Raw genomic sequence first — 25379 nt, 5'->3', positions numbered from 1 at the left:
CTGATAGGCCCTAGTCAAAAGTCTGTTTTTTTTTTCCTTTGACTTACGATACAAGAACTAGATAAAGTAGTGAAAGAAATTAAAGAAAGGCCAGTGTCAGGCCAAACTAGACAAAAGAAATGTTAAAAAAAAAAAAAGAAAAAACTTGTCCGGCAAGAAGTGGTATGGCTGCCATTTCCCTGGCAGGCAACATGAGACGCAGACTGCTTATCAGAAACCAGGCAGGTCCCTTGAAGCCCCACCTTTCGAACTCTGGCTGATGGCTTAGGTGATGGAGTCACCGTGTTGAACCTGGGCCATGGCCAGCATGGGGGCTGATGACTTAGGGCACAAGTCAGGTGCTCCTAATCCCCAAGCTGGCACTGCTTCATCTGACCTCAGATGACTTGTCCTGGGTCTCATTTTACCTGTGAGGAACATGGGGGTCTCGGGGCTGGCAGTGGCGACTGAAATAACATAAGAAGGTAGGAAAAGGGACCAGACTGGGTGTTAAGAAGATCTGGCATCTAGTACTGACTGGTTGAGTGATCTTGGGCAAATCAATTCAATTTACGGATCCTCAGTACTTCATGAATTAGATGGGAAAAATAACGCCTGACTACTTTCCTTACAAAGCTGTTTTAAGAATTAAAGAAGCTGATGTTTAATTCTTCAGATGATACAAGCTACAAGTAATTAGATAATGACAAAACTGGTTTTATCTAACTGAAATTAGATAAAAACTCACTGGTTAAAAGAGACATAAATCAACTCTTTCTCTGTAACTTCGAAATCTAGAAGCATTTTGTGATCTGGACCCTTCTAATCTCCTGTATCCTTCCTGGCTAGGCTGGCAAGCTTTTCCCAAATGGAAACTCAGAAGCTACCAGCATAGCTCACTGAACCCTTATTACTCCTTCTCTGATGCTGATTTATGGCAGAGTCTCCTGATTTACTAGTAAGGGCCAGATACTCACCTACAGGCTTTTTCCAAGAAGGACCAAGAGGGAAAATACACACAGCAGTGAAGAGTTAAGTTTAAAAAAATCAGACATCACTACCTCCGGAACAGATAAGGGTGACACATTTTAAGAAAGCCACAAAAGATAGATGATTTAAATTATGCACCTACGAAGAGAGATACGATAAATCCTGTCTCAATGAAGGTGTTTTTAGACGGAGAGGAGGACACAGTGGAGAACCACCTCGTGGTGACGCCATCCCCGCCACTGAGCATTCTCCAGCCGGGCGGGCTATCTGAGGTGGGCGTGCACTCGGAAGCCAACGACCACAGCTAGCTGGCCGGGAGAGGAGTGAGCACCAGTGGAATGCGGCCCTGGCGCTGAAAATCTGGGGAAGGGGATGGGGCCAGACAACTCTGGCTGTTTCTGCACCTGCGACATGTGGCTGAAGAGACTTGACACAATGTCTACAAACGGGCCTTCCTGTTGTGCCCTGTCATACCAACACTGCTGAAGGTCATCAGAGGGCATTAAATCCGGGAGAGCATCAAGGGTCTGAACTTCCAGTTGATAAACAATATTCCCAAGAGTCATACAGGAGATTTAAAGAATGGGAAGACAGGGACATTTATGGGGAAATGGCAATTAAAAAGATTCTAAATCAGATGACCTGCGTTCAGTTATTTACATCTCTATTTACTGTTGTTTATATGTCAGAAGAAAAATGATTTATTGGCTCGTTTAAGAAACTAAGAAACAATGTGTGAAGTAGCAAGTAATAATAAAAACTTACGCAACGGCTTGAGGAATTTTTCTTGTACGTATCTGGGAAAACTCAGGACTGGTATAAGAATAAGGATTTAGTTGCTGGACACTGTGACAGTGTATTTACAGAGATACAAAGCTCTAAGGTGATACACTTGACAAATTGTATAATGTACACCAAAAGGACTTGTGTTTCAAATCTATGATTTCAATGCATGTGATTATAAGAAAACTGCAAGTGAAATAATACTCACCAGGTAAAATATTTAAGTAGTTTCTATCTGCAGTTTTAGTCTTATCATCACTTCCTCCATTTCGGCTTCCAGAATCTATTCATAAGATAACGCACCATGAAAGAATATAGTTAACATATGAGAACACACTACTACTGTCCCCCAAACAACCACAACAATCGCAAATACTGACTAAGGATCTCTAGGCATCAGGCGGTCTGATACGTGCTTTATATGATGGTCTCTCTTAATTCTTACAAAACTCCTCTACCCACAACACTCTACCCTTTCCATCTTATACGTGAGGACAGAGGCTCAGATGGGTTAATTCACTCAAGGAAGGAGGCACAGGTTAGAACCAGGTCTGGAACCCACACACTCGGATCCCAAATTCTGCGGTCTTGACCACAAGAGACTTGCCAAGGCTCTGTTTTTCATCTGGGCAGTTTATCTGGGCAGTTCAGGGCACTAAGTTAACCACACATAAAATAACTTCATTAGGCAGTTGTGGGGTGGCCATCTTTATTTTTAGAATCTGAGTCACTGTTGAGGATATAACTTGTTTAGGACGACAGGCTAATGGCTAGTAGCACCAGGAATCATTTGATATTCAGCCCATCCTTGAAATCTGTCACTTATCTGACACTATATACAATTTCTTCCAAACAGATACTTGAGATTCCATTTCAAATGGAGTCTTCTTTTTTCCCCCAGATATTCAATAGTTTTTCTTTCTTTTTACAAGGCATGATATTACTTTGAAGGATAAATGTTGGAAAAATAAAATATAGCACATTTGATTATTCATTATTATGGCTGAACACATTATTTTACATGTGTACACATATTTCTAATAGAAGATACATCTTAATTTTATAAGAATCCTAAGAGAACTGAAAAATGCAGCATGAATATTATTAGCATAGCTATCTTTAAGAAACTATATGTCTATACAAATTAAATATAAAACTATATTGCAATGGCCTTCAATATCAGAAAATCACTTGAAAACAGTCAGAACTTCAAATGAGTAAACTGAAACTACCAAGAGAGTATTATAGTTTTTTTAAAGTTCTGGATAAAAGTAGCCTAGTGTTTACCCACTGCCTACTCTGAGTAATTGATCTATAACACTGTACCTCGTAAACACATATATTTTATAAACAGACTGAGAGAGGGAAAGGCATAGGCGGAAGGCTCTGGGTTGCCAGAATCCACATTTAATGCAATCATCTGATTCTCATACAGACCCATGAGACCGATAGGCTCTGAATAAATGGCTGCTCACAGCACAGAAAACAAAAAAACAGTAAATGAGGACTCTTTAATTTTGTTCATGTGCAATCCGAAACTGACAAAATCCTTCCTAAGAAACAAAAAAGAACAGTTTATAGCACCCCCGCTTTCCGTGTTTCAAAGGTAATACCCTGTAACACTAAGATGGTTATTTTTAAAAATGGGTATAAAATATGTACAAAAACGAAACTACTTTTGGCTTATCATGAACCACAGAAACATAAAGATGCTGACATAAAAAACACAGTGAGAAAAATAACAGAGTGTCTTAGAATAGACAGACTTGCGTATCAGGATGTAAACGTGAAGAACAAACAGGTGGGCACGCCTCAGAAAAGGAAGAGACGGGGAAAGCATTTTGGCAAAACTCTTCTATAACAACATGTGGGCTTCTCTAAGAAAGGAGTCTTTTATAAACCTACTTGTTTCACTGACTCACTTAAACCACAAAATAGCTGCCTGAACAAGAACAAAATGCTACCGTGATGTACATACGGTGCCCTAACGGTATGTGGTTTAAAAACTTTCCGTCCCCACACACTTTCTAACCTCTCATAAGTAAACTCGGCACCCTCCACCTTCTCCTACACCGTCGTGACCTCCATCTTCATGCTTTTAGTCACTACTGAGAATAACAGCTCTACGTCTCTGATCACGTCCATGCCACTTTGAATGAGACGGAGGCAGAAGCTGGCAGAAGAATAAGAGGATGGACTGGAATTTGCCCAAAGGTCCTTGTTGGGGTGTGCTTCCAGGCTGATTTCCTAGACTCAGCCGGGGTCTGTTGTGAGTGACACACATTGCCAGAGCAAAGCCACAGTTACCTATAGTGGAAATACAAACTGGTGGGGTCGCAGCGCAGAGTAATTGCTAACATTATCAGAAGTACAACTGCCTGTGCCCTTTAGCTCAGGAATGTCTTTTTAGGACTCTATTTCACAGGTACGCTCACTCATGCAAGATGATATATGTGTAAGGTTATTCACGCATTATTACTTAGAAGAGCAAAACTCTGGAACAGATGAAATGCCCATTAACAGGGAAATGATCATTAACGGGATATCCTGCAGCAGACCTTATCCAGCAGTAACAGGCTCTAAGGATGCTCCGTCTGTACAGACGTGGAAGGATGCCCAAGATAAACTATTTGGTGGAAAAAAAGCAGAGGACAAAAGAGTGTGCAGAGAAAGCGGCCATTTGCGTGAAGTGGGAAAATCTGTAAATACAGACAGACATGCTCACACACACATTCATAAACACATGTCTGGAAGGTACATGAGACGCAGCATTGGCTGCCCCAGGAGCAGGAAACTGGATGGTTGGTGGACACGGTCACAGAGTCTCTCACCGTATGCTCTTTTGTACGGTTTGAATTGTGAATCTTGAGGTGGTACTGGTGGTAAAGAACCCCTACCAAAGAGGAGACACAGGAGACATGGTTTCAATCCCTGGATTGGGAAGATCCCCTGAGAGAGGGCATGGCAACCCACTCCAGTAGGCCTGCCTGGAGAACCCCACAGAGGAGCCTGGCAGGCTACAGTCCACGGGGTCGCAAAGAGTCAGACATGACTGAAGCGACTTAGCGTGTACAAGACTATCTTTACTTATTTCAGCAACGATTACAGTAAAAAAATGTTTTTTTAAGTCTACTGAATGAACATGGACACTATTATAAATGCTAATCAAGTCGATTCTAGAGAACTGCCTTCTTTTATCAGGAGAACAGGAGGAATTCTTCAACATACATGGGAGAGAGAATAAAGTCACCAAGCAAAGGTATAGCAGTGTCTCTGTTTACTATAAAAAACAAAACCCGTGAACCCAAAGCACCAGAAAACTCTAAAGGTTTCTCTGAAACACTGAAGCTGCAAAACAAACAAGATAGACAACCAAAGCACCAGAAGCAGATTTAAAGGTCTGACCAACTATTTAAAAAGTGCCATATTTTATTTCTTGGGCAAGACATCAAGTTTCTATAAGAAATAATAAAACACTGGGAATGTACTCTTGTCATATAAGAGCATGTATTGTAATTTTAAGCTTGTGACATACTATGAAGTATCAGAAAAATAAGAAAAACACACCTCATGTATATTCTTGAATGAATATTACCCTTATATATTTAGCTCCTAACTAAACAAACTTATGGCACCAATTTACTTTTTGAAGAGATTCCTTTTTAAATTTTCATTTTTCAATTAAAGATAGCAGAATAACTCTGTAACTTGAGCCAGAGTATCTTGTTTTATGTCTCCCCTGTCTTCCCAAAGGTCTTCTTAAACATAATTAGAAATCACTGAAGAAAAACACCATGAACTTTTCCCATATCTTTTAAACCATCTTCCAGTAAATTTCCTATAAGGATGTTTAGATTGTGGATAAATATAGAAAAAGCAGGATATAGTTCTAAACATAGTAAATTTTAAAAAGAACAACCAAAACCAGTTCGTGTAACTGACTTCATGCTAACTAAGTGGATCAAAGATGGAACATATAAGAAGTATATATTTCTGGCTGTTTACCCTATGATTTCAATGTCCTTTACAGTACTAATTATATCCGTTGTAGAGATACAGAACTTGAAGCAAAGGATTCCAACTTTCCACCGAGTGCCTACTTCAAGTACAACTAAAGAATCAAAATTTAAAAACGGTTTTTCTAAGGATCTTGAACAAAATTAGGCAGAAAAAAAAATTAAGAACAGAAGTCAAGCTTCTAAAGACTTTGAAATTTGCTCCTAATTTCTTTCTTCCACCTTCCCACAAGTACAACTTTCTCTATTTCAGGCGGCCAGGATTCTAAGAGAGTGCTTAGAGACAGAACATCCTCAAAGTGAAATTTTTTAAAATCTGAGTTTCACTGACCATGAGATTCTTTCAACCTGCTCCTGCGCTGGGTTCTTGCATAAAGTACGACCTGCTGGACAACCTCCAGTTGCTCTTCAATCCGGGGGAAATGAAAGTCAGTGCATTCTTGGCAAACCGTGGCGAAATCTAAGGGACCCAACACAGTTAACGAACTTGCAAAGGTGAAGTATCAGATCTTTAGTGTTTACTTACAGAGAAATCCAGCAGAAATGGAACAGAGTATTCCCAAGGACGGAATCTCATACTTGTCCTCTCTATAATTACGTCTTAGTAAGTTAAGGGACAACAATTTGGTTCTGATCAGAAACTCACACTCTCAATGGCTCAAAAGAATACATAATTAATAGGCAAGGAAATTTTAATATAAGTCCAAATCTTCTTTAAATAGTAGATACTTTGATCATAATCCAGTCCCCAAAAGTGCTAAAAAAAAATCAGGTTCTTACACTTATGATAGAAAATAAAATATTCAAGCGTCTTAAAAACAGTTCTACATTTCAATGCACTTTCTATGTCAAACTCTTAAAAAATCATCAGAAAAAAGGAACTGTACTAGGAGGGAAGGCATAATTCAACCTAGCATTTTTAAGAAATAGATTATTTAAAAATATAAAGAAAAAACATGACAAATGGATGAACTAAAATTCAGGCAGGATCTGCTTCTAAACTGAAAAATATATTTATGTCTCAATTATTCTTTTTGTGACACCATGAAAAAGGATCTTGAAAAGTATTATCTATGATAGGATTCTAAGGAAAATGAAGCATCCTGAAGTGCCCCATGGGTGCCAGAGTATGAAACAATCCTACACAACTAAGTCTGGGTGTGTGTGCTGTCTGGACTGCCCGGAGACTGAGACGACTCAAGCTTTGTTCAGTTCTTTCCCTCTAACTGCTTTCTCTTTCAAATGGCATTAAAGGGAGAACTCTGAGGGCGTAACTATGCACGATGTTTTAACTTACCCCGTTTAATGCCACTGTAGGAATTGATTCGATTATCGACCAGCAACACCAGCCCGCAAAGGGACGTGGAGTAAAGCGACAAAGCCGTCTGGAGTCGGTGGAGCTTCACGCCGCTTCGGTGGTTTCTCCTGTGCTTACAGAAGTCCAGCATGTCTGCTCTCAGCAACCTCAGGTTGTGCATGGTCTTCAACTGGGCCCCTGGGGGAAGGGAGCAGGCCCAGAAAGATACTTAGACAGCTGCGGAAAGCCAGCAGAGCGGGAGGCAAATCTCTGTGGCAGGAATCCTAGTAAACCTGTGCCACGAATACTTTAAGAGGGGTTTTTCAATTTTCTATTTTGCTGTTGTTTACTCCCAAAGTCGTGCCCAGTGCTTTGCGATCCTATGGACTGTAGCCCACCAGGCTCCTCTGTGTCCCTGGTGATTCTCCAGGCAATAATACTGGAGGGCGTTGCCATTTCCCCCTCCAGGGGAGCTTCTTGATCTAGGGATCGAACTTGTATCTCCTGCATTGGCAGGTGGGTCCTTTAACACTGAGCCACCAAGGAAGCCCGTGTTCTATTTTAATAACTATTAATATTTCACCTTTGCATTTGAAAAAAATAATAGATGAGCTAAAATAGAAAACTTATTGCCAATAAACATAGGCCTTCTTGGAGCAGAATCTGATTTTTCATTTTAAAAGTGAAGTAGAAGTGGACAAACTCAGTTGTGTCTTGACTCTTTTCGACCCCATGGACTGTAGCCTACCAGGCTTCTCTGTCCATGGGGTTTCCCAGGCAAGAACGCTGGAATGGGTTGCCGTTTCCTTCTCCAAGGGATCCTCCCAACCCAGAGTCTTCTGCATTGCAAGTGGATTCTTTACTGTCTGAGCCATCAAGGAAGCCTTTGATTTTAAAAAGAACCTGGATATATTCTACTTATATGCTAAGGATTTTTCTCCTAAAAACATTAAAGTTTCACTGGTTACAAAGTGGCGACTGTAAAAAATTAACACACTTACCTAAGTGGATGGTAAAACTTTCTTCTAACTTTCTCTGTTCCTCATAAACCCTTCCATTTGCTTCAGCGGATTCTCGGAACTGACTTGGCTGAACTTTAATTTCCTCGCTGCAATTGAAATAATTATTGATATGCTTTTTTTTTGGTATGCTTGTCAAGAAATTTTCCGATAGGAAAGAAAGCTTTATAGTGAAATCAAAGTGAAAGTCACTCAGTCCTGTCCGACTCTTTGCAACCCCATGGACTGGAGCCCACGAGGCTCCTCTGTTCATGGGATTCTCCAGGCAAGAATACTAAAGTGGGTTGTCATTTCCTACTCCAGGGGATCTTCCCAACCCAGCGATCAAACCTGGGTCTGTCGCATTGCAGGTGCAGTATTTACCGTCTGAGCCACCAGGTAATGAAACTAATTGCTGAAAGTAGCACTTAATTTATTTCTAAATTTATCCTTTATCCATGGGGCAAGGAAGACAAGCACGTACAACTTATAAAATTCCCACTTATTCTTCTATTTCTTTGGTTATTTCTTTCAGTCAGTGAGGCATATATTTTTACTCATTACAATATCAACTCCTATGTCACTATGTAATATTTCTTAGTAGCCTAGGGCATGATTAAGTAGTGACTAACATTACCTTAAAATGTTTAAAATGACGTTAAAAAACATTAATATATCCTTATATCAGGTGGCATCAGTGAAACTAGAGAATAAGTGAAGTGAGAGAGATGAAATTAAAAACAAAAAAGTCAAATAAAAGAAAGAATTAAAAAGGAGAAAGTTCTTTTTGACATATTCATATCCATTTTTAAAAAATCATTTCCTACTTTTTCACTGCCAACAGGCTCACTCTAAAAGACTTCTCTTAGCTCTAGTCTGCCCTTGCACTTCCTGAAAATGTTCCCGTGGAGGCATCAGAACTGTACAACTGTTCAATTCACATATTACGGTGAGCTGAAGATGATGCAAGTCTGTAACAGCCATCTACTCCCCTGACTAGATTTTTTCGATAAATCCAAACAGTCTTATTTGTGTCACTGATGGACTTCATTAGTAAATATAGCTAATTTCAACCCCCAAACAAATTCATACAGATTTACACTAATAAAATATCATCTTAGGATTCATGAAGCCACCAAAGAAAGTTGTTCCCGTTCTAATAACAACAAAAGCCAGGATAATCTATATGGCCATAACTGTTCTGAAGCTCATCAGAGATCTGAGGTAACAAGGTGACTAAGAAATTAAATTCTGAAGTGTGACATGCCTGCCCCAGGGGAGATAGGACACACGGTTGTTGGTTTTGGCAGAGCATCATAGAAATGAAATGCCGTAATGTATGTAAAAAGGTAAGAAGAAATTAGCTAAAATGTTAACTCATTTAGGACAGCAATGGATGCTACATGCTCTTGCAAACTCTTTCCCACCGGCCTCCAAGTGCTTCCAGGAAAGGCCTGGGGGTGGGGCAGGAGAAGAGACAGCCCACCGGGTGGCACAAGCGGATGTGCTAAGGATGCCCTGTGCCCTCGGCCCAGATCCGCAGGGCTTGTCCAAGACCATGGGACCATGGAGCCTGCCTCCCACCCTCAACGAGGAGCCTGACACCAAACGGCAAACAAGGTCAGTCTATTGCTGGGGGCAGAACAGCAGCACACACAGGGACCTCCTGCTGAGGAACAGGCCCTCAAAGGCTACTGACAGCTGAGGGTGGGGCAGGATGGCAGAGGAGAACCATCTAGAAACCAAAGCCTCACTCTCAACACAAAGTGGCAGCAGCGTACAGCGTACCAGTGCAAACAATGAAGCCTGTGGTGGACTGGACTGGAGAACAGAAACCAAACAGCCCGACTGCCAACTAGATTTCCATGGCCTTCACGTTAACAGCCTGCTCATTTCTGGGCATAGGTACTATTCACGCAGGTGGCGCTTAGTGGTAGAGAATCCACCTACCAATGCAGGAGATAAGAGACCTGGGTTCAATCCTTAGGTCAGGAAGATCCCCCGGAGGAGGAAATGGCAACCCACTTCAGTGTTCTTGCCTGGAGAACTGGATGCATCTGAGCCACACACTACTTCTTTTCTAATACACACAACAGTCAGCATTTTATAGTGGATATATTTACTTATATTCATTATAATATAGATGAAGTACTAGATCTTGAGTTATATGTATAAGTTTGAACTGTAAAATTTCTAGAAGAAAATATAGCAGGAAATCTTTGTGATCTTGAATTTCAACAATATCTTAGATGAGACACAGATCTTTTAAAAACTGATAAACTGTACTTAATTAAAATGAAAAGTTACTCTTTGAAAGAAACTGACAAGAAAATGAAAAGTCATGCCACAGGTGCTAGAACATATTTGTAAAACATAATCTGATTATACACTTGTACCAGAATACATAGAAAACTTTCACAACTCAATAATAAGGAAAAAAATAAGGGAGAGCTACAGCTAGAAGATCAGCACATGAAAAACTGCTCAGCGTTAGTAGCCGCCAGAGAAACGCACAGACACACAAAACGAGGCACCACTACAGAACCCACCAGAATGGCGAAATATCACCACCAAGTGCTGGCAGGGTGTGGAGCAACTGGAACCCTCACACGGGTGGTGGGGGTGCAAAAACGTCACAACCACTTTGGAGAACAGTTGGGCAGTTTCTTATAAGATTAAACACACCATGGATTTTACTTACTCTGTTACCCAGCAATCCCACTCCTAGGTATTTACGTTAAGAGAATTTTAAACATATGTCTACACATATTAAATTATAAACACATGTCAATCCATATGTTCCTGCTTCCCTGTTGGCTCAGATGGTAAAGAGTCTGCCTGCAATGTGGGATACCTGGGTTCGATCCCCAGATCAGGAAGATCCCCTGGAGGAGGATCCAGTATTCATTCTTGCCTGGAGAATCCCATGGACAGAGGAGCCTGGTGGCCTGCACTCCATGGGCTCACAAAGAGTCAGACACAACTGAGCGACTGACTTTCATTTTCACTTCCATGACTATACAAAGACCTGTCTGAATGCTTACGGTCACTTTATTTATAATTGCCAAAATCTGGAAATGCTTCAAATGTCCACCATTGGATAAACAAAAAAATAACAGAGCAACACAAATGGAAGAATCACTTATAACAGCAACAACATGCTGCTGCTGCTAAGTCGTTTCAGTCGTGTCCGACTCTGTGCGACCCCAGAGACGGCAGCCCACCAGGCTCCCCCGTCCCTGGGATTCTCCAGGCAAGAACACTGGAGTGGGTTGCCATTTCCTTCTCCAATGCATGAAAATGAAAAGTGAAAGTGAAGTCGCTCAGTCATGTCCGACTCTTAGCAACCCCATGGACTGCAGCCCACCAGGCTCCTCCATCCATGGGATTTCCCAGGCAAGAGTACAGGAGTGGGGTGCCATTGCCTTCTCCAGGCAACAACATGAGTGAGTCTCAAAAGGGTTAAGTGAAGAAAGTAAGACATAAACTGCTGCACACAGTTTGATTCCATTTCTATGAGAAAATAAAAATTACAGGGACAGAAATCAGATCAGGTTACCACGAGTTCCGCAAGCAGAAGGGGGGTTAATATAAATGGATAAAAAGGAAATGCTATGTCTTGACTGCAGTGATGGCTTCATGACTAAGTTTGTCAAAACTCATCAAAATGTAAACCTATGCAATTCATCCTTCAATAGACCTGACTTTAAACAAAAAGGCAAAAATAAATGAATTTTTAAAATTGGACAATTTCATACAATCCCATACGTAGTTATGTTGAAAACAGGTTTCTGCTCCCCCAGGAAACCTATCAAAAAGGAAAGCAAGCTAACAAAGTCACAGTAAAAATACTCTTTCCTAGGAATATTTGATTTTTTAAAGCAGCAGCAGCTAGAGATCAATATTTATACGATGGAACTGATCACATAGAATGAATTTCTGAAACTATAGTAGCAGGTGAAAGTGAAAGTCACTCAGTTGTGTTCGACTCTTTGCGACCCCATGGACTATAGCCCATGGGATTCTCTAGGCCAGAATACTGGAGTGGATAGCCTTTCCCTTCTCCAGGGGATCTTCCCAACCCAGGGATTGAACCTAGGTCCCCCACACTGCAGGCGGATTCTTTACCAGCTGAGCCACAAGGGAAGCCCAAGAATACTGGAGTGGGTAGCCTATCCCATTTCCAGCAGATCTTCCTGACCCAGGAATTGAACCGGGGTCTCCCGTATCAAGAGATATTTTCTGCAGCAAGCGGCTTTCTGAGCTTCGATTAGGTCAGTGATTTTTCTGCCTTTTTGACCACAGTAGAGTACACATTTAACATTTTACATTTTGTTCAATACACACATGTGTAATGCACTGATGTCTTTTTCCCTAGTCTACTCTACTCAGATCTGTTCCAGTCCATTCCATTCTATTATTATTTTGAAAGTTCAGTTGGAAAGTAAAGGATCTAGCATGGTTCCTGGCAGACTACAAGCAGCAGTCTGAGAAACATCACTGGACCTTATGGCATATGGATGTTCCCAGGCTGTCCCCAACATCTCTTTTTGTACTGAGTTTAGCACTTTTTTCACTTGAAATGAAGAGTATATACATGCTAGTGTCCAGGGGGTTATCCCATTTCTAATTATAAAAAATTGTTTAAATGTGTCTAAGGTACTGTCTTGGGGAAAACAACAACACAAATGAAAGATGATAAAAGGAGGTGATAACAGACAGCATCAGGTAAACAGTTTAATGATAATCTACTCATAAGCCTGTCTATACACCCATCCCATAAGTATTTATTTACGCGCCTGTATTAACAGGGAGCAAGACCAGCCCCAAGAAAAAAAAATGCAAGAAAGCAAATGGCTGTCTGAGGAGACCTTACAAATAGCTGTGAAAAGAAGAGAAGTGAAAAGCAAAGGAGAAAAAGAAAGATATACCCATTTGAATGCAGAGTTCCAAAGAATAGCAAGGAGAGATAAAAAAGCCTTCCTTAGTGATCAGTCCAAACAAATAGAGGAAAATAATAGAATGGGAAAGACTAGAGATCTCTTCAAGAAAAACCAAGGGAACATTTCATGCAAAGATGGGCTCAACAAAGGACAGAAATGGTATGGAACAGAAGCAGAAGATACTAAGAAGAGGTGGCAAGAATACACAGAAGAACTGTACAAAAAAGATCTTCATGACCCAGATAATCACGGTGGTGATCACTCACCTAGAGCCAGACATCCTGGAATGTGAAGTCAACTGGGCCTTAGGAAGCATCACTACAAACAAAGCTAGTAGAGGTGATGGAATTCCAGTTGAACTATTTCAAATCCTAAAAGATGGTGCTGTGAAAAGTGCTGCATTCAATATGCCAACAAATTTGGAAAATTCAACAGTGGCCACAGGACTGGAAAAGGTCAGTTTTCATTCTAATCCCAAAGAAAGGCAATGCCAAAGAATGCTCAAACTACCGCACAATTGTACTCATCTCACACGCTAGTAAAGTCATGCTCAAAATTCTCCAAGCCAGGCTTCAGCAATACATGAACCATGAACTTCCAGATGTTCAATCTGGTTTTAGAAAAGGCAGAGGAACCACAGATCAAATTGCCAACATCTGCTGGATCATCAAAAAAGCAAGAGAGTTTCAGAAAAACATCTATTTCTGCTTCATTGACTATGCCAAAGCTTTTGATTGTGTGGATCACAATAAACTATGGGAAATTCTTCAAGAGATGGGAATACCAGACCACGTGACCTGCCTCTTGAGAAACCTGTATACAGGTCAGGAAGCAACAGTTAGAACTGGACATAGAACAACAGACTGGTTCCAAATAGGAAAAGGAGTACATCAAGGCTGTCTATTGTCACCTTGCTTATTTAACTTATACGCAGAGTACATCTTGAGAAACACTGGGCTGGAGGAAGCACAAGCTGGAATCAAGATTGCCAGGAGAAATATCAATAACCTTAGATATGCAGATGACACCACACTTATGGCAGAAAGTGAAGAACTAATGAGCCTCTTGATGAAAGTGAAAAAGGAGAGTGAAAAAGTTGGCTTAAAGCTCAACATTCAGAAAACTAAGATCATGGTATCTGGTCCCATCACTTCATGGAAATAGACGGGGAAACAGTGGAAACAGTGTCAGACTTTATTTTTTTGGGCTCCAAAATCACTGCAGATGGTGATTGCAACCATGAAATTAAAAGATGCTTGCTCCTTGGAGGGAAAGTTATGACAAACCTAGACAGCATATTAAAAAGCAAAGACATTACTTCACCAACAAAGGTCCGTCTAGTCAAGGCTATGGTTTTTCCAGTAGTGATGTATGGATGTGAGAGTTAGACTATAAAGAAAGCTGATCGCTGAAGAATGGATGCTTTTGAACTGTGGTGCTGGAGAAGACTCTTGAGAGTCCCTTGGACTGCAAGGAGATCCAACCAGTCCATCCTAAAGGAGATCAGTCCTGGGTGTTCATTGGAAGGACTGCTGTTCAAGCTGAAACTCCAATACTCTAGCCACCTGATGTGAAGAGCTGACTCATTTGAAAAGACCCTGATGCTGGGAAAGATTGAGGGCAGGAGGAGAAGAGGATGAGATGGTTGGATGGCATCACTGACTCAATGGATATGAGTTTGGGTAAACTCTGGGAGTTGGTGACGGACAGGGAGGCCTGGTGTGCTGCAGTCCATGGGGTTGCAAAGGGTCGGACACGACTGAGCAACTGAACGGAACTGCTCAAGAGCTAGACACTTGACAGAGATCTGGGGATTACAAGCGCAGAAAAAATAGACATGGTTTTTTACCTTCAAGGCAAGACAAGTAGGGGAGAAGGACATTATATAAATAAAATGCTATATCTAAATATTTACAGCACACACTAGAAAACCCTGAAAACAGGATTATTATACTGTGCCATGTATATCTCCAATAGAATATACTTTAGGGATTTGAAAAAAGAAAGACAAAGGTGAGTACACAGCCAGGAAATAACAGGCAGTATAAGAAACACAGTGCATTTGGCCCATAAGGGACCACACAGATTATGAATTACAGAAAGTCTTCTTTCTTCGTTTTGTACCCCGTGCATGCTTCTGTTACTGCACATGTCATTCTGTACACTACTGTTTTATTTACAGGTCAGTCTCTATAGAATATAAGCTCCCCACAGGCAGTTATCTTGTTTTTCTGCTTAAAGAGTGCTTGGCATTTAAGATGCATTCAATCAGGGTACTGCATTGAAAAGAAACCAATTTAAAAAAACACAGGAGACAGCAGTCAAGGTATTTAAGTATACATACCCACAAGATTGATAAGGCTAAGTTCTAGGTGGGGAGTCACCTTTGTAAAACATCCTGTCCCACATAATCCACATAAAGTCTATAAGACGAAAGGTGTTACAAAAAGCATAGAATTATCTTGAATTTTCATTGGTAACTCAAAAATATCTACAACTAAAAAGGTCCAATTTTACAGTAAATACAAACTGTTACTGATAACAACTTTTCATCTCACAAAAACGATACCTGAGTAATACCTGAGGGAGCTGTTGATGGGGTTTTTTAGGTCTTGATGAAGTTTAATTACCCATTCCTGATACTCTTGTTTTTGAATGGCAGTCGATTGTTTTAATTCATTGGACCACTTATTTTCTAAGTCCTAAAAAGAGATAGTATACCAACTAGTTAATTTTTTTTTCTTCATAAAAATAAACAAAAAATGCACTCTGAAAGTCATTATATATATACCTCACTTACCTGCTGGGATTCGAAATGCTGAGCAGCCAAGGTGTTCACATCTTGGTCTGTCAGTGACTTTCCCAACTCCTGCATCACTTTTTCCATTTCAATACCTTGTCTGAAACATAAATAAGCAGATCAGATACAGCTATCACATTTTAGAGGTGCAGAACCACTTCAGATTCAGGGAATAACTGCTAGGAAGTGAAAAGAACATTTTCTTCTTATAGGAAGGTGCACAGGAACGGCAACAGCACTGTCTGGAAAGCACTCCGACGCCTTGGCAATGCGAGAGGTGGAAACAATGATGCCAACGTTGTATAGTCTACACAACTTCATGTGTGCAGTTAAATCGGAATCTAAATTTAGTGCATAAAGGAGAACATTCAGAATCCAGGAGATAGTTCAACTTCTGTAACTAATATTGAAAAGTCCAGAGCCTTTTTCATTTGCAGATTTTCACAAAGAAGATACTCCTCAATTCAGGTCAAAGTACATTTTTCATTCCTCTGAACGTGAGTTAAAAGGACTTCAACCTTCGAATTGCACATTATATTATAATCAGAAGCTGCCAGTTAGGTTCTAAGAATCAAACTGGTATTAAATCATGGTGTTCCCTTTCTAGAGGAATGTGAAATACATTCTGAAGATACACTTTAGTCTTAATTTACCCAAAGAAACAATGTGTGGAAATTAAAAATGGTATTTCCCCATAGGAAAAACTAACTGATGGTGCTAGAAGTTTAGATAGTGGTTATTTATGGAGGAAATGGGTGGGAACTGCTGGATTGTGGCAGGGAGCCTTCTGCAGGCTGGAGATCACCTACTTCTAGATCTGGGAGAGGAGCACACTGGTGAGCTTACTTTGTGGAAGCTTACTGAACTGCTGCTGCTGCTGCGGCTAAGTCGCTTCAGTCGTGTCCGACTCTGTGAGACCCCATGGACAGAAGCCCACCAGGCTCCTCCGTCCCTGGGATTCTCTAGGCAAGAACACTGGAGTGGGTTGCCATTTCCTTCTCCAATGCATGAAAGTGAAAAGTGAAAGTGAAGTCGCTCAGTCGTGTCCGACTCTTAGCGACACCATGGATTGCAGCCTACCGGGCTCCTCCTGTATACCTACAGTTTATTGCCTTTTTGTATGTAGGTTATATTTTAATAAATAAGTTGATTAAAACTTATCTCTAATAAAAATGTATTAATCAAGTTTGTTCTAAAACACATTTCAAACAAACTTGAAAGCAGTGAAACAACACAGACATGAACTAAAGGACTTCACTATCATTCTAGTCAGTTTACGTAAACTGCTCTTAAAAGAGAAACTGTACTTGTCTCCAAGAACTGATTAAAATACTTACAAGATTATCACAGATGAAACTCATTTGTATGTTCCACACTTTTATATATCTCAATGTGTACCTTCTAGTATCAAATATTCAGTACTACTTAATTCCCACTTAATGCTAATGCGGGTGATCCCACTAATTTTTTAATAATTACTAGAGGTCAGGTGAAGATAATGCTTGCAAGTAAGATTTTTATTTAAAACAGAAATAACTGCTAAGCATTTATAATTATAAATTTTGATACAATATATTAATATTTTACATTACACATGTTCCCTCTAGTGGATAAAAAGTATCATTGCCACTTTAAAGTTTCAAAGAACTATCTTGCGTCTGGTTTGCTAAAAGAAGGAAATTTTCAATCAGGAAAAAGAAAACTAATAATTCAACAAATAAAACTTCATGAACATTTATCTCACCCTAAATATGTTAGAAGTGCAAGTACAGTTAATGATACATTTATTTCCACGATTAAGATGAAAGAAAAATTTATTATATGAAACACTATGTAACGGCTCAGTATGTCTGTCACGATGATTCTGACAACCTGTATGTTATCTTGAAGACATTTAGGAAAAAAGATCATTATAACTATGTTGATGCTGTATTGAGAAAAATTCTTTTAAAGATGTAAAATGGGATTAAAATGAAAGGAGAGATGAGAAAAGGCTTCACTTCTACTCACGAATTAGATAAATGAATTAAACACCAAAATTCTGGGTGAACTTCCACTAATGAATCCCAACTTCCTTTCAGTTATATGGTTCAACTTTGCAAAAAATATTACCAACCTTAAAGGGAACATGGTTTATTTTTATTTATTAAGCTGACAGTTTGGACACGTGAAAAACTATAAAACTGTTCTTAAAATAAATGTATTCAAACATTTTTAAAGTCTTTATTGAACCTGTTACAATAGTGATCTGTTTTATGTTTCAGTTTCATGGCCATGAGGCATGCGAGATCTTAGTTCCCCAACCAGGGATCGAACCTGCACCCCCTGCATTAGAAGGTGAAGTCTCAACCACTGGACAAGCAGGGAAGCCCCAAATGCATTCCATTATTATCTGTATGTTTGGGGGTGGGGGAACAAGGACCCGTCAAGAAGTCTGGCCAAAGGACATTTCAAAAAATAACATAAACCAAAATAAATCCTTATTGAAAAACTATCCTGTAACAGAAAAAATATACATATAAAGTACCAGTAAATGAGATCAGTCCTGGGCGTTCATTGGAAGGACTGATGCTAAAGCTGAAACTCCAATACTTTGGCCACCTGATGCGGACAGCTGACTCATTTGAAAAGACCCTGACGCTGGGAGGGATTGGAGGCAGGAGGAGAAGGGGATGACATAGGATGAGATGGCTGGATGGCATCACCGACTCAATGGACATGGGTTGGGGTGGACTCCAGGAGTTGGTGATGGACAGCGAGGCTTGGCGTGCTGTGGTTCATGGGGTCGCAAAGAGTCGGACTCGACTAAGCGACTGGACTGAACTGAACCAGTAAATGCAGATAATTAGTAACTTAATGCAGCTTTCAAAAAACGGAAGGGTTAAGTGGAATAAGAACCTTCTTCCAGCTTAGAAAAAGAGAACAATTATAGAACAGTGATGACCAGAGACGAAATTTTCTGGGAGCTGGAGTGAGCAGGCACCAAAGAGGACCTCAGCTCAGAGCCGCTCAGCTGCTGACTGAAAGCAGAAGCGACAGCCGCCGACGTGAACTGCAGATGCTGAGCTGGGCATGGTTAGTATCCCACTGGAGAAGGGAACGGCAAACCGCTTCAGTATACTTGCCTTGAGAACCCCCTGAACAGTATCAAAAGGCAAAACGACAGGATACTGAATGCGGAATTCCCCAGGTCGGTAGGTGGCCAGTATGCTAGTTTGAGTGAACTCCGGGAGTTGGTGATGGACAGGGAGGCCTGGCCTGCTGTGATTCATGGGATCGCAGAGAGTCGGACACGACTGAGCGATTGAACTGAACTGAACTGAAACAGGTAGAACGAGTGCAGGCCCAGAAAAACTGAGACCCGAGAACAGATTCAGAATCAGAGGAAGACTGCATTATCTGAAGACCCGGTGGGGGAAAAAAATCAAACAAACGAAGTTCAACAGAAGGTAATTAGTGTTGGGTAACTAGCATGGTATTTTAAAAAACCTAATCTGTATTTCATGCTTATTTTAAAGTATGTTCACAATATTCCATGCGTGCATGCTTAGTTGCATCAGTTGTGTCTGACTCTTTGCAACCCCATGGACTGTAGCCCACCAGGCTTCTCTGTCCATGGGATTCTCCAGGCAAGAATACTGGAGTGGGTTGCCATGTCCTTCTCCAGGGGCTCTTCCTGACCCAGGGATCAATGCGACATCTCCTGAGTCTCCTGCATTGCAGGCAGATTCTTTACTCACGGAACTACCTGGGAAGTCCGTGGACAATATTATTATTGGATATGAAATAAAGAACTAGAGGAAATCCAACTTCTGTCTCAGTAAACTGGGGTAGTAACAGTAGGGTATCAAATGAGACAGGGCATCTGTTAAGGACTGCATGTTCATGGCCCCCCAGAGTACAAATGTTGAAACTCTAACCCTCACTGTGATGGTATGTGGAGGTGGGGCCTTTGGGAGGTAATTAGGTTGAGGTGAGCTCCAGAGGTTGGCATCCTCATGATGGAATTAGTGTCTGGAAGAAGGGGTGTTACCGCTCTGTCTACAAGCAACAAACCAGGAGCGCGCATGGAGGAAAGGCTGAGGAAGCAATGTCAGGAAGGCACTGGCTACAAGTCAGGCAGTAGGTCCTCACCAGACACTGAGTCTGCTGGCACCTTGACCTTAGATGACCCAGCCTCCAGACTGTAGGAGAGCAATTTCTGCTGTTTAAGCCATCCAGTCTGTGTTTTTTTTTTTTAATACAGTGGCCTGAATGAAGACAGCATCCAAAGCACTTTGCACAGGGCCTGGAACAAAGTTGACCTTCAGAAGAGGTAAGTTCTTCCTCCATCAGAACTAAGAGTAGATAGAGACATCATAATTTGTTTAGGCAAATCCCTTGAACAGTTCTATAAACTAGGAGAACCTTACCTGCCCAGGTAAAATAAGAGATCGAAACACACGAGAAAATTAATTTCAACTGTTGAAGATGTTTTTCTATTCTATTTTTCAGTTTTATTAAAAAAAACAACAGAGAGAGAGCGAACACGCTGTTCTGTAGCCCGTCATTATTTCACGACATAACGTTTAATTACGGTAATGCAAGAACTAGGAAGTACCTCTCCCGTAACTTTTTCAGCTCCACATCTCTTTCGCCAATGAGTTCGGAGATACTGACGAAGTAGTTGTGTTCCAAGTTTAGGAGAGTTTCAGAGGCCGGAGAATGGATGAGGTCATGGTACACATCTGCAAAGTCTTCATCCCAGCTGGGCTCCTCGGGCCTCGCGTGCTCTAGTGTGGTCTGCGGGATGGGACCAGACATTCTTAAATCCTGATGCAGTGCTCTTGGCTAACACACTACTAGAGAAGTGAGTACACTATGATTCCATTTCAGTGCATCAAAGGACAGAAAGGCCCTCTATATATGTGTTTATAGGTTACATAGGGTTATCTGAGCATACACAAAAAAATACGGAAAGATGTGAACTCAGTTGTCAATGCGGGTTACCTGGAGGCAGGGATAAGGCGAAGGTGTTAATGTGGAGCAAGGGATAGGAAGTGTCCATAATTTCAAAAGAAAAAAGAAAGAAAGGGTAATGAGTAAACTAAGAGCTCATTTCCATAAAACACACACACACACTTGAAGGGGCTATCTGCAGCAGAGTGGGATTTCTAAGTACCTTACTTTCTATTCTAATGTACCACGTAAGAGAATAACTTACATATAATAATTATATCATCAGAAAAAAAGCTTTTCATTATAAAAATATATTGCTAAAAAAGGTTTTGTAGGCTATATTTTTAGAGAATGAGCTTACCTATGCAATAACACTGCCCTTGATAACCCAATTCATGCGTAGGATTTTATATCAAGATATACATGTGAAACTTTCTTACTTTGAACTCAGGTATTGTTTTCTTCATAAAATGTAAGTCCCCTCAATTAAATGTATGAAAACAGTAGTTATCAAAACGATAAAGGGACAGAATAAACACTGATGCACAAACAAACACAAAACCCAGAAACATGCAGAAGCAGAAAAGAGACACCCTGAGTGTGCACACATAAGCACATCTGGGGAGACAGACGCCTGGCCCCAGACACGTGCCATGACAACACAGCAGACACACAGTGCTCTACAGTGGCGGGAAAATGACATGCTCAGAAGTCCCCTGCCAAAGGTCATACAATACCACGGCAAACGCGGAAATTACACAAAGATTTCAACATGTTTTCTACTTTTGATCTTTGCAGCTAGACACCTGTAAAAGAGAACAATCTAAATTCTTCCCTTTTCTTACCAAGGAAAATACCCCAAACGGGAATCTATGATAGGACTCAGAATAATAATTCCCCTTACATACAACAAATGGATAAATCATGGGAACAGGTATTTTGAACCGGGACAATCAGGTAAACTCCTCCCCTTGTTCCCTTTCACTTACACTTGGATCCACTCCAGGTCAGGAGGGGAGACTTATTAAGAGAATCAGCCAAATGCAGAGGGTGGATTTCATCTGCCCTGCGCCTCTGCAAACCTGGACCGCGCTATGATAACTTCTATGCATCCCTAGACCCAGCATCCCTCTAGGAATTATAACCAGTCCACGTTACTTAGGCTCTGTTCCAAATTCACTCAGGGCCTGGGCTGAAGTTTTGCAGGAAGGAGCCAAGGTCAAGTCCGAGGGACCTGCTTGGCCATAATAACACCAGACATTCAGTAACCCCATGAGGTCAGATCAGCTCATTACGTAACTTGCAAGCCTAAGTTTACAACTCAGCCTGAAGTGAGACTTGTGAATAGGGAGAAGCGTCTTACTATACGAGATGCACCCAACAGAATTCTTTCTCACTCTCAGTCAACTAGAACTCTGGCACCGAGTTTACATACCTCCTCCCTGTCCCACAACCTGAGACTAGCCTGGGCCACCTGGATGTCCCGGTAGATGATTCACCAAGGCCCTGCCTTCCGGTGTCCCTCAATGCTGTATTCTTAATAGGTTCTCCCCTTTGCCTGTCACCCATTCCATATCCTCCCTGGGGACAGGTCAGCTGCCAAAATTCAAACACTCAGTCAGTGATTACAAACTCCAACCGAAACTTCTCACTCAGCGGCTCCCAGGCAACTGGTTCTGCAGCCTCACCAGGACCTCCGCTTCACAACCTCCATATCTGAGCCGCTGGCCCCCTCTCATTGCCCATTCTCCCTGATAAAGCTTACAATCACTGTCTTGCCCACACCCTCCTTGCCCACCTAACAAAACCGTATCTTATTCCTCTAGCTCCACCTGCAGTCAGGCTCTGGGGAGCCGCAGCAGAAAAATCACGGAAGTCCAGAGTCTATGGCGGCAGACCGCTGCCAGTCCGACCCTTCCTCGCGATGCTGCCCGGCAACCCTGGCTTCCTCTGGTCAGTTCAGTCCTCAGACACCCAACCATCTCATCAGCCCCCCAATCACCCCATCTAGACAAACAATCTCCTTTACTATTTCTCAGATAAAGCAGAAGCAGTTAGGAGAGAATTATCTTCAACTTCCTGCTACCAAAGTAAAGTTTTCCGAATTGATGTTTACGTTTTCTTTCTTCCTCTCCGCTATGATGGAAGCCACCTCCTTCTTCCCTGGAAAGACTGATCCTCCACTTGGGCTCTGGGTCTGATTCCTTTTGGCCTTTCTCTCTACCGTCTTAAACAACAAGCCTCTGATCCTGGGGGTCCCATTTTGCAAGTCTCACCCTCCTCTCTGCAGCCCAGCTTCTTGAGTTGTCTACACTCATTCCACTTTCACAGTCCCATTCGTTCTTAAACTCACTGAAATCTAGTTTCTGCTCCCACCAATCTGCTGGAATTTATTTTGCCACTTGACTTGATAAACCCAGTGCGTATTTCTGAGTCTTCTCCTTGCTTGATCATCTCTGCAGCATTTGAACTACAGACCAGTCCCTCCTTCTTGGTAACCTCTTTTTTGGTCAGCGTTCATGAAACCTTAAACTTTTTCTTCTTTGAAACTATAGTCTTTTATCTTCTTTCTGTTTCCTTGACCAGTTCCTCTCTTTCCTTTGCAGGGTTTTCTTCCTCAATTCATCTCTTAAGTGTTTGGATTTGTTTACTTACTTTGTATACATTCACCCATATATACATCTATCACAGACCAAACCCTGTTATTTGCAAGCTTGTTGCTGGATGTATTGTTGTTTACTTGCTAAGTTGTGTCCAACTCTTTTGCAACCCCATGGACTGTGGCCCGCCAGGCTCCTCTGTCCATGGGATTCTCCAGGCAAGAATACTGGAGTGGATTGCCATTTCCTTCTCCAGGGGATCTTCCTGGCCCAGGGAGTGAACCCAAGTCCCCTGCACTGGCAAGTGGATGCTTTACCACTGAGCCACCAGGGAAGCCCTCTGTGCTGGTTACTAGTTAATAAAAGAGAAGGCTGCAGATGTTTCCAGGTGGATATTCAGATAAGCCAGAAATACAGGTAGGTCACCAGACAATTACAATAAAGGATCTTGTCAAGATTCTGTCCAGGTGTCTTCTCTTCTCAGGCTACAGTAACCCTGGGCCACTCCATTGAACAATGAATAATTTTTTAACATAGGCATGCTCCATGTATATGTGGGATATACTCATATGAAAAAATTCATTGTTTATCTGAAATTCTGGTTTATTTATTTATTTAGGGCCATACCACATAGCATGCGGGATCTTAGTTCCCCAACCAGGGATCAAACCCACAACCCCTTGCATTGGAAGCACAGATTCTTAACCACTGGACAACCAGAAAGTCCCTGAAATTCTAAGTTAAATGGGTGGCCTGTATTTTTAATCACTAAATCTGGCAACCCTATGCTGGATAGAAATACAAAAGTAGCGTCTCATTTTTCAAGAATACTACATGAAGCACTGTGCCCTGTGTGCTCACCTTGATAACAAGAAGGACACACATAAGCACCCATACAGGTTGCATATTATGGAATAAATCTTTGTACACAGAGAACAAAAGATTCTACAGCGGGTCCAGTATTACCTTGCAATTTAAACACCCTCATCATTCTGCTTCAGAAACAAACAAACAAATGAACACACAGAAAAAGCAATCAGGTTTGTGTTACTTCAGGCTGGGGATGGAGGAAGCGGAACTGGGAAGGAGGCAGTCAAAAGACACAAGCTTCCAGTTATAATAAGGACTAGATATGTAATGTGCAACGTGATACATAGAATAAACACTGCTGTATGGTACACATGAAAGTTAAGAGAACAAATCCTGAGCATCCTCAGCACGGGAGAAAACATTTTACTTTCTTTCTATTTCTTTAACTCTGTGTCTGTATGAGATGAGGGATGTTCAGTAAATCTGTTGTGATAACCATTCCGTGATGCACGTGTGTCAAATCATCATGCTGTACACCTTAAACTCGTGCAGTGTCATATGCCAACTACATTCCCAACATCTCAATAAAACTGTAGGAAAACAAACAAACAAACAAACACATCAGAGTCCAGAACACCCTTGAAATTTAGGATCTGATAGATTTTCGCACCTCGGCATAAGCTTTGGCCCATGTGCCTGCCAGCTGATGCAGGTCAACTTCACCTGACTTCACAGCTTCCAGGGCGGCTTCGGCCTCTCTGTCATAATCTCTGTGGGATTCTTCTTCGATAAACTGGCTCAGAGTTTCTTTTAAGTCTGTAACAGTGATAACAAATACCATCATTGGCAGACATAAATTGGGAACATTTTACCTGGCTAAGCATTCCAGTGTGAAACTCCTGTCAAGCTTATACCCTTAAGAGCATGTCTAACTAAGATAAATTCAGCTTAGAGGATCATTCAACTAATCCCACACTTATTTGCCTTTACAACCACAGGTTACTGAATAGTCACAATTCTTAACTCTTGTAATGTAACTCTGATATTAATTAAAAACAATAGTTTCTTAAGTCTTCATCTGAAACTGAGTAGAGAAAAGCACATAGAGACCTTCTACAGATAGAGGGTATGAAGCTTTCTGTATTTAAATGAGTTTCCCATATAAATTTCGAGGACATATATTGTTGTGTGTGTGTGCTCAGTTGCTACAGTTGTCTTGAACTCT

At 41.2% G+C, this 25379-nt stretch overlaps 1 protein-coding gene across 2 annotated transcripts in view; it reads right to left on the bottom strand.

Annotated features, from left to right (window-relative positions):
• FERRY3 (FERRY endosomal RAB5 effector complex subunit 3) overlaps positions 1-25379 on the bottom strand; it is a 38178-nt gene that overhangs the window by 9451 nt on the left and 3348 nt on the right. Inside the window, exons 3-10 of one of the 2 annotated variants that reach the window (XM_055395190.2) lie at positions 24825-24970; positions 20407-20588; positions 15807-15906; positions 15587-15708; positions 8067-8173; positions 7066-7263; positions 6100-6228; positions 1961-2035 (exon numbers count right to left, since the gene is read on the bottom strand). In XM_055395190.2, the coding sequence (XP_055251165.2) occupies positions 1961-2035; positions 6100-6228; positions 7066-7263; positions 8067-8173; positions 15587-15708; positions 15807-15906; positions 20407-20588; positions 24825-24970 (1059 nt within the window). Of the gene's footprint in view, positions 1-1960; positions 2036-6099; positions 6229-7065; positions 7264-8066; positions 8174-15575; positions 15709-15806; positions 15907-20406; positions 20589-24824; positions 24971-25379 lie in introns of those variants that run through there. The other variant, XM_088837406.1, reaches the window with a different exon arrangement.

This window comes from Moschus berezovskii, chromosome 6 (genome assembly GCF_049115385.1).
Source record: "Moschus berezovskii isolate FMDL1 chromosome 6, NW_MosBer_1.0, whole genome shotgun sequence".
In the NCBI taxonomy this organism is placed as follows: domain Eukaryota; kingdom Metazoa; phylum Chordata; class Mammalia; order Artiodactyla; family Moschidae; genus Moschus; species Moschus berezovskii.
The sequence above is the reverse complement of the archived record's forward strand: the minus strand, read 5'-3'. Positions and strand labels throughout refer to the sequence as shown.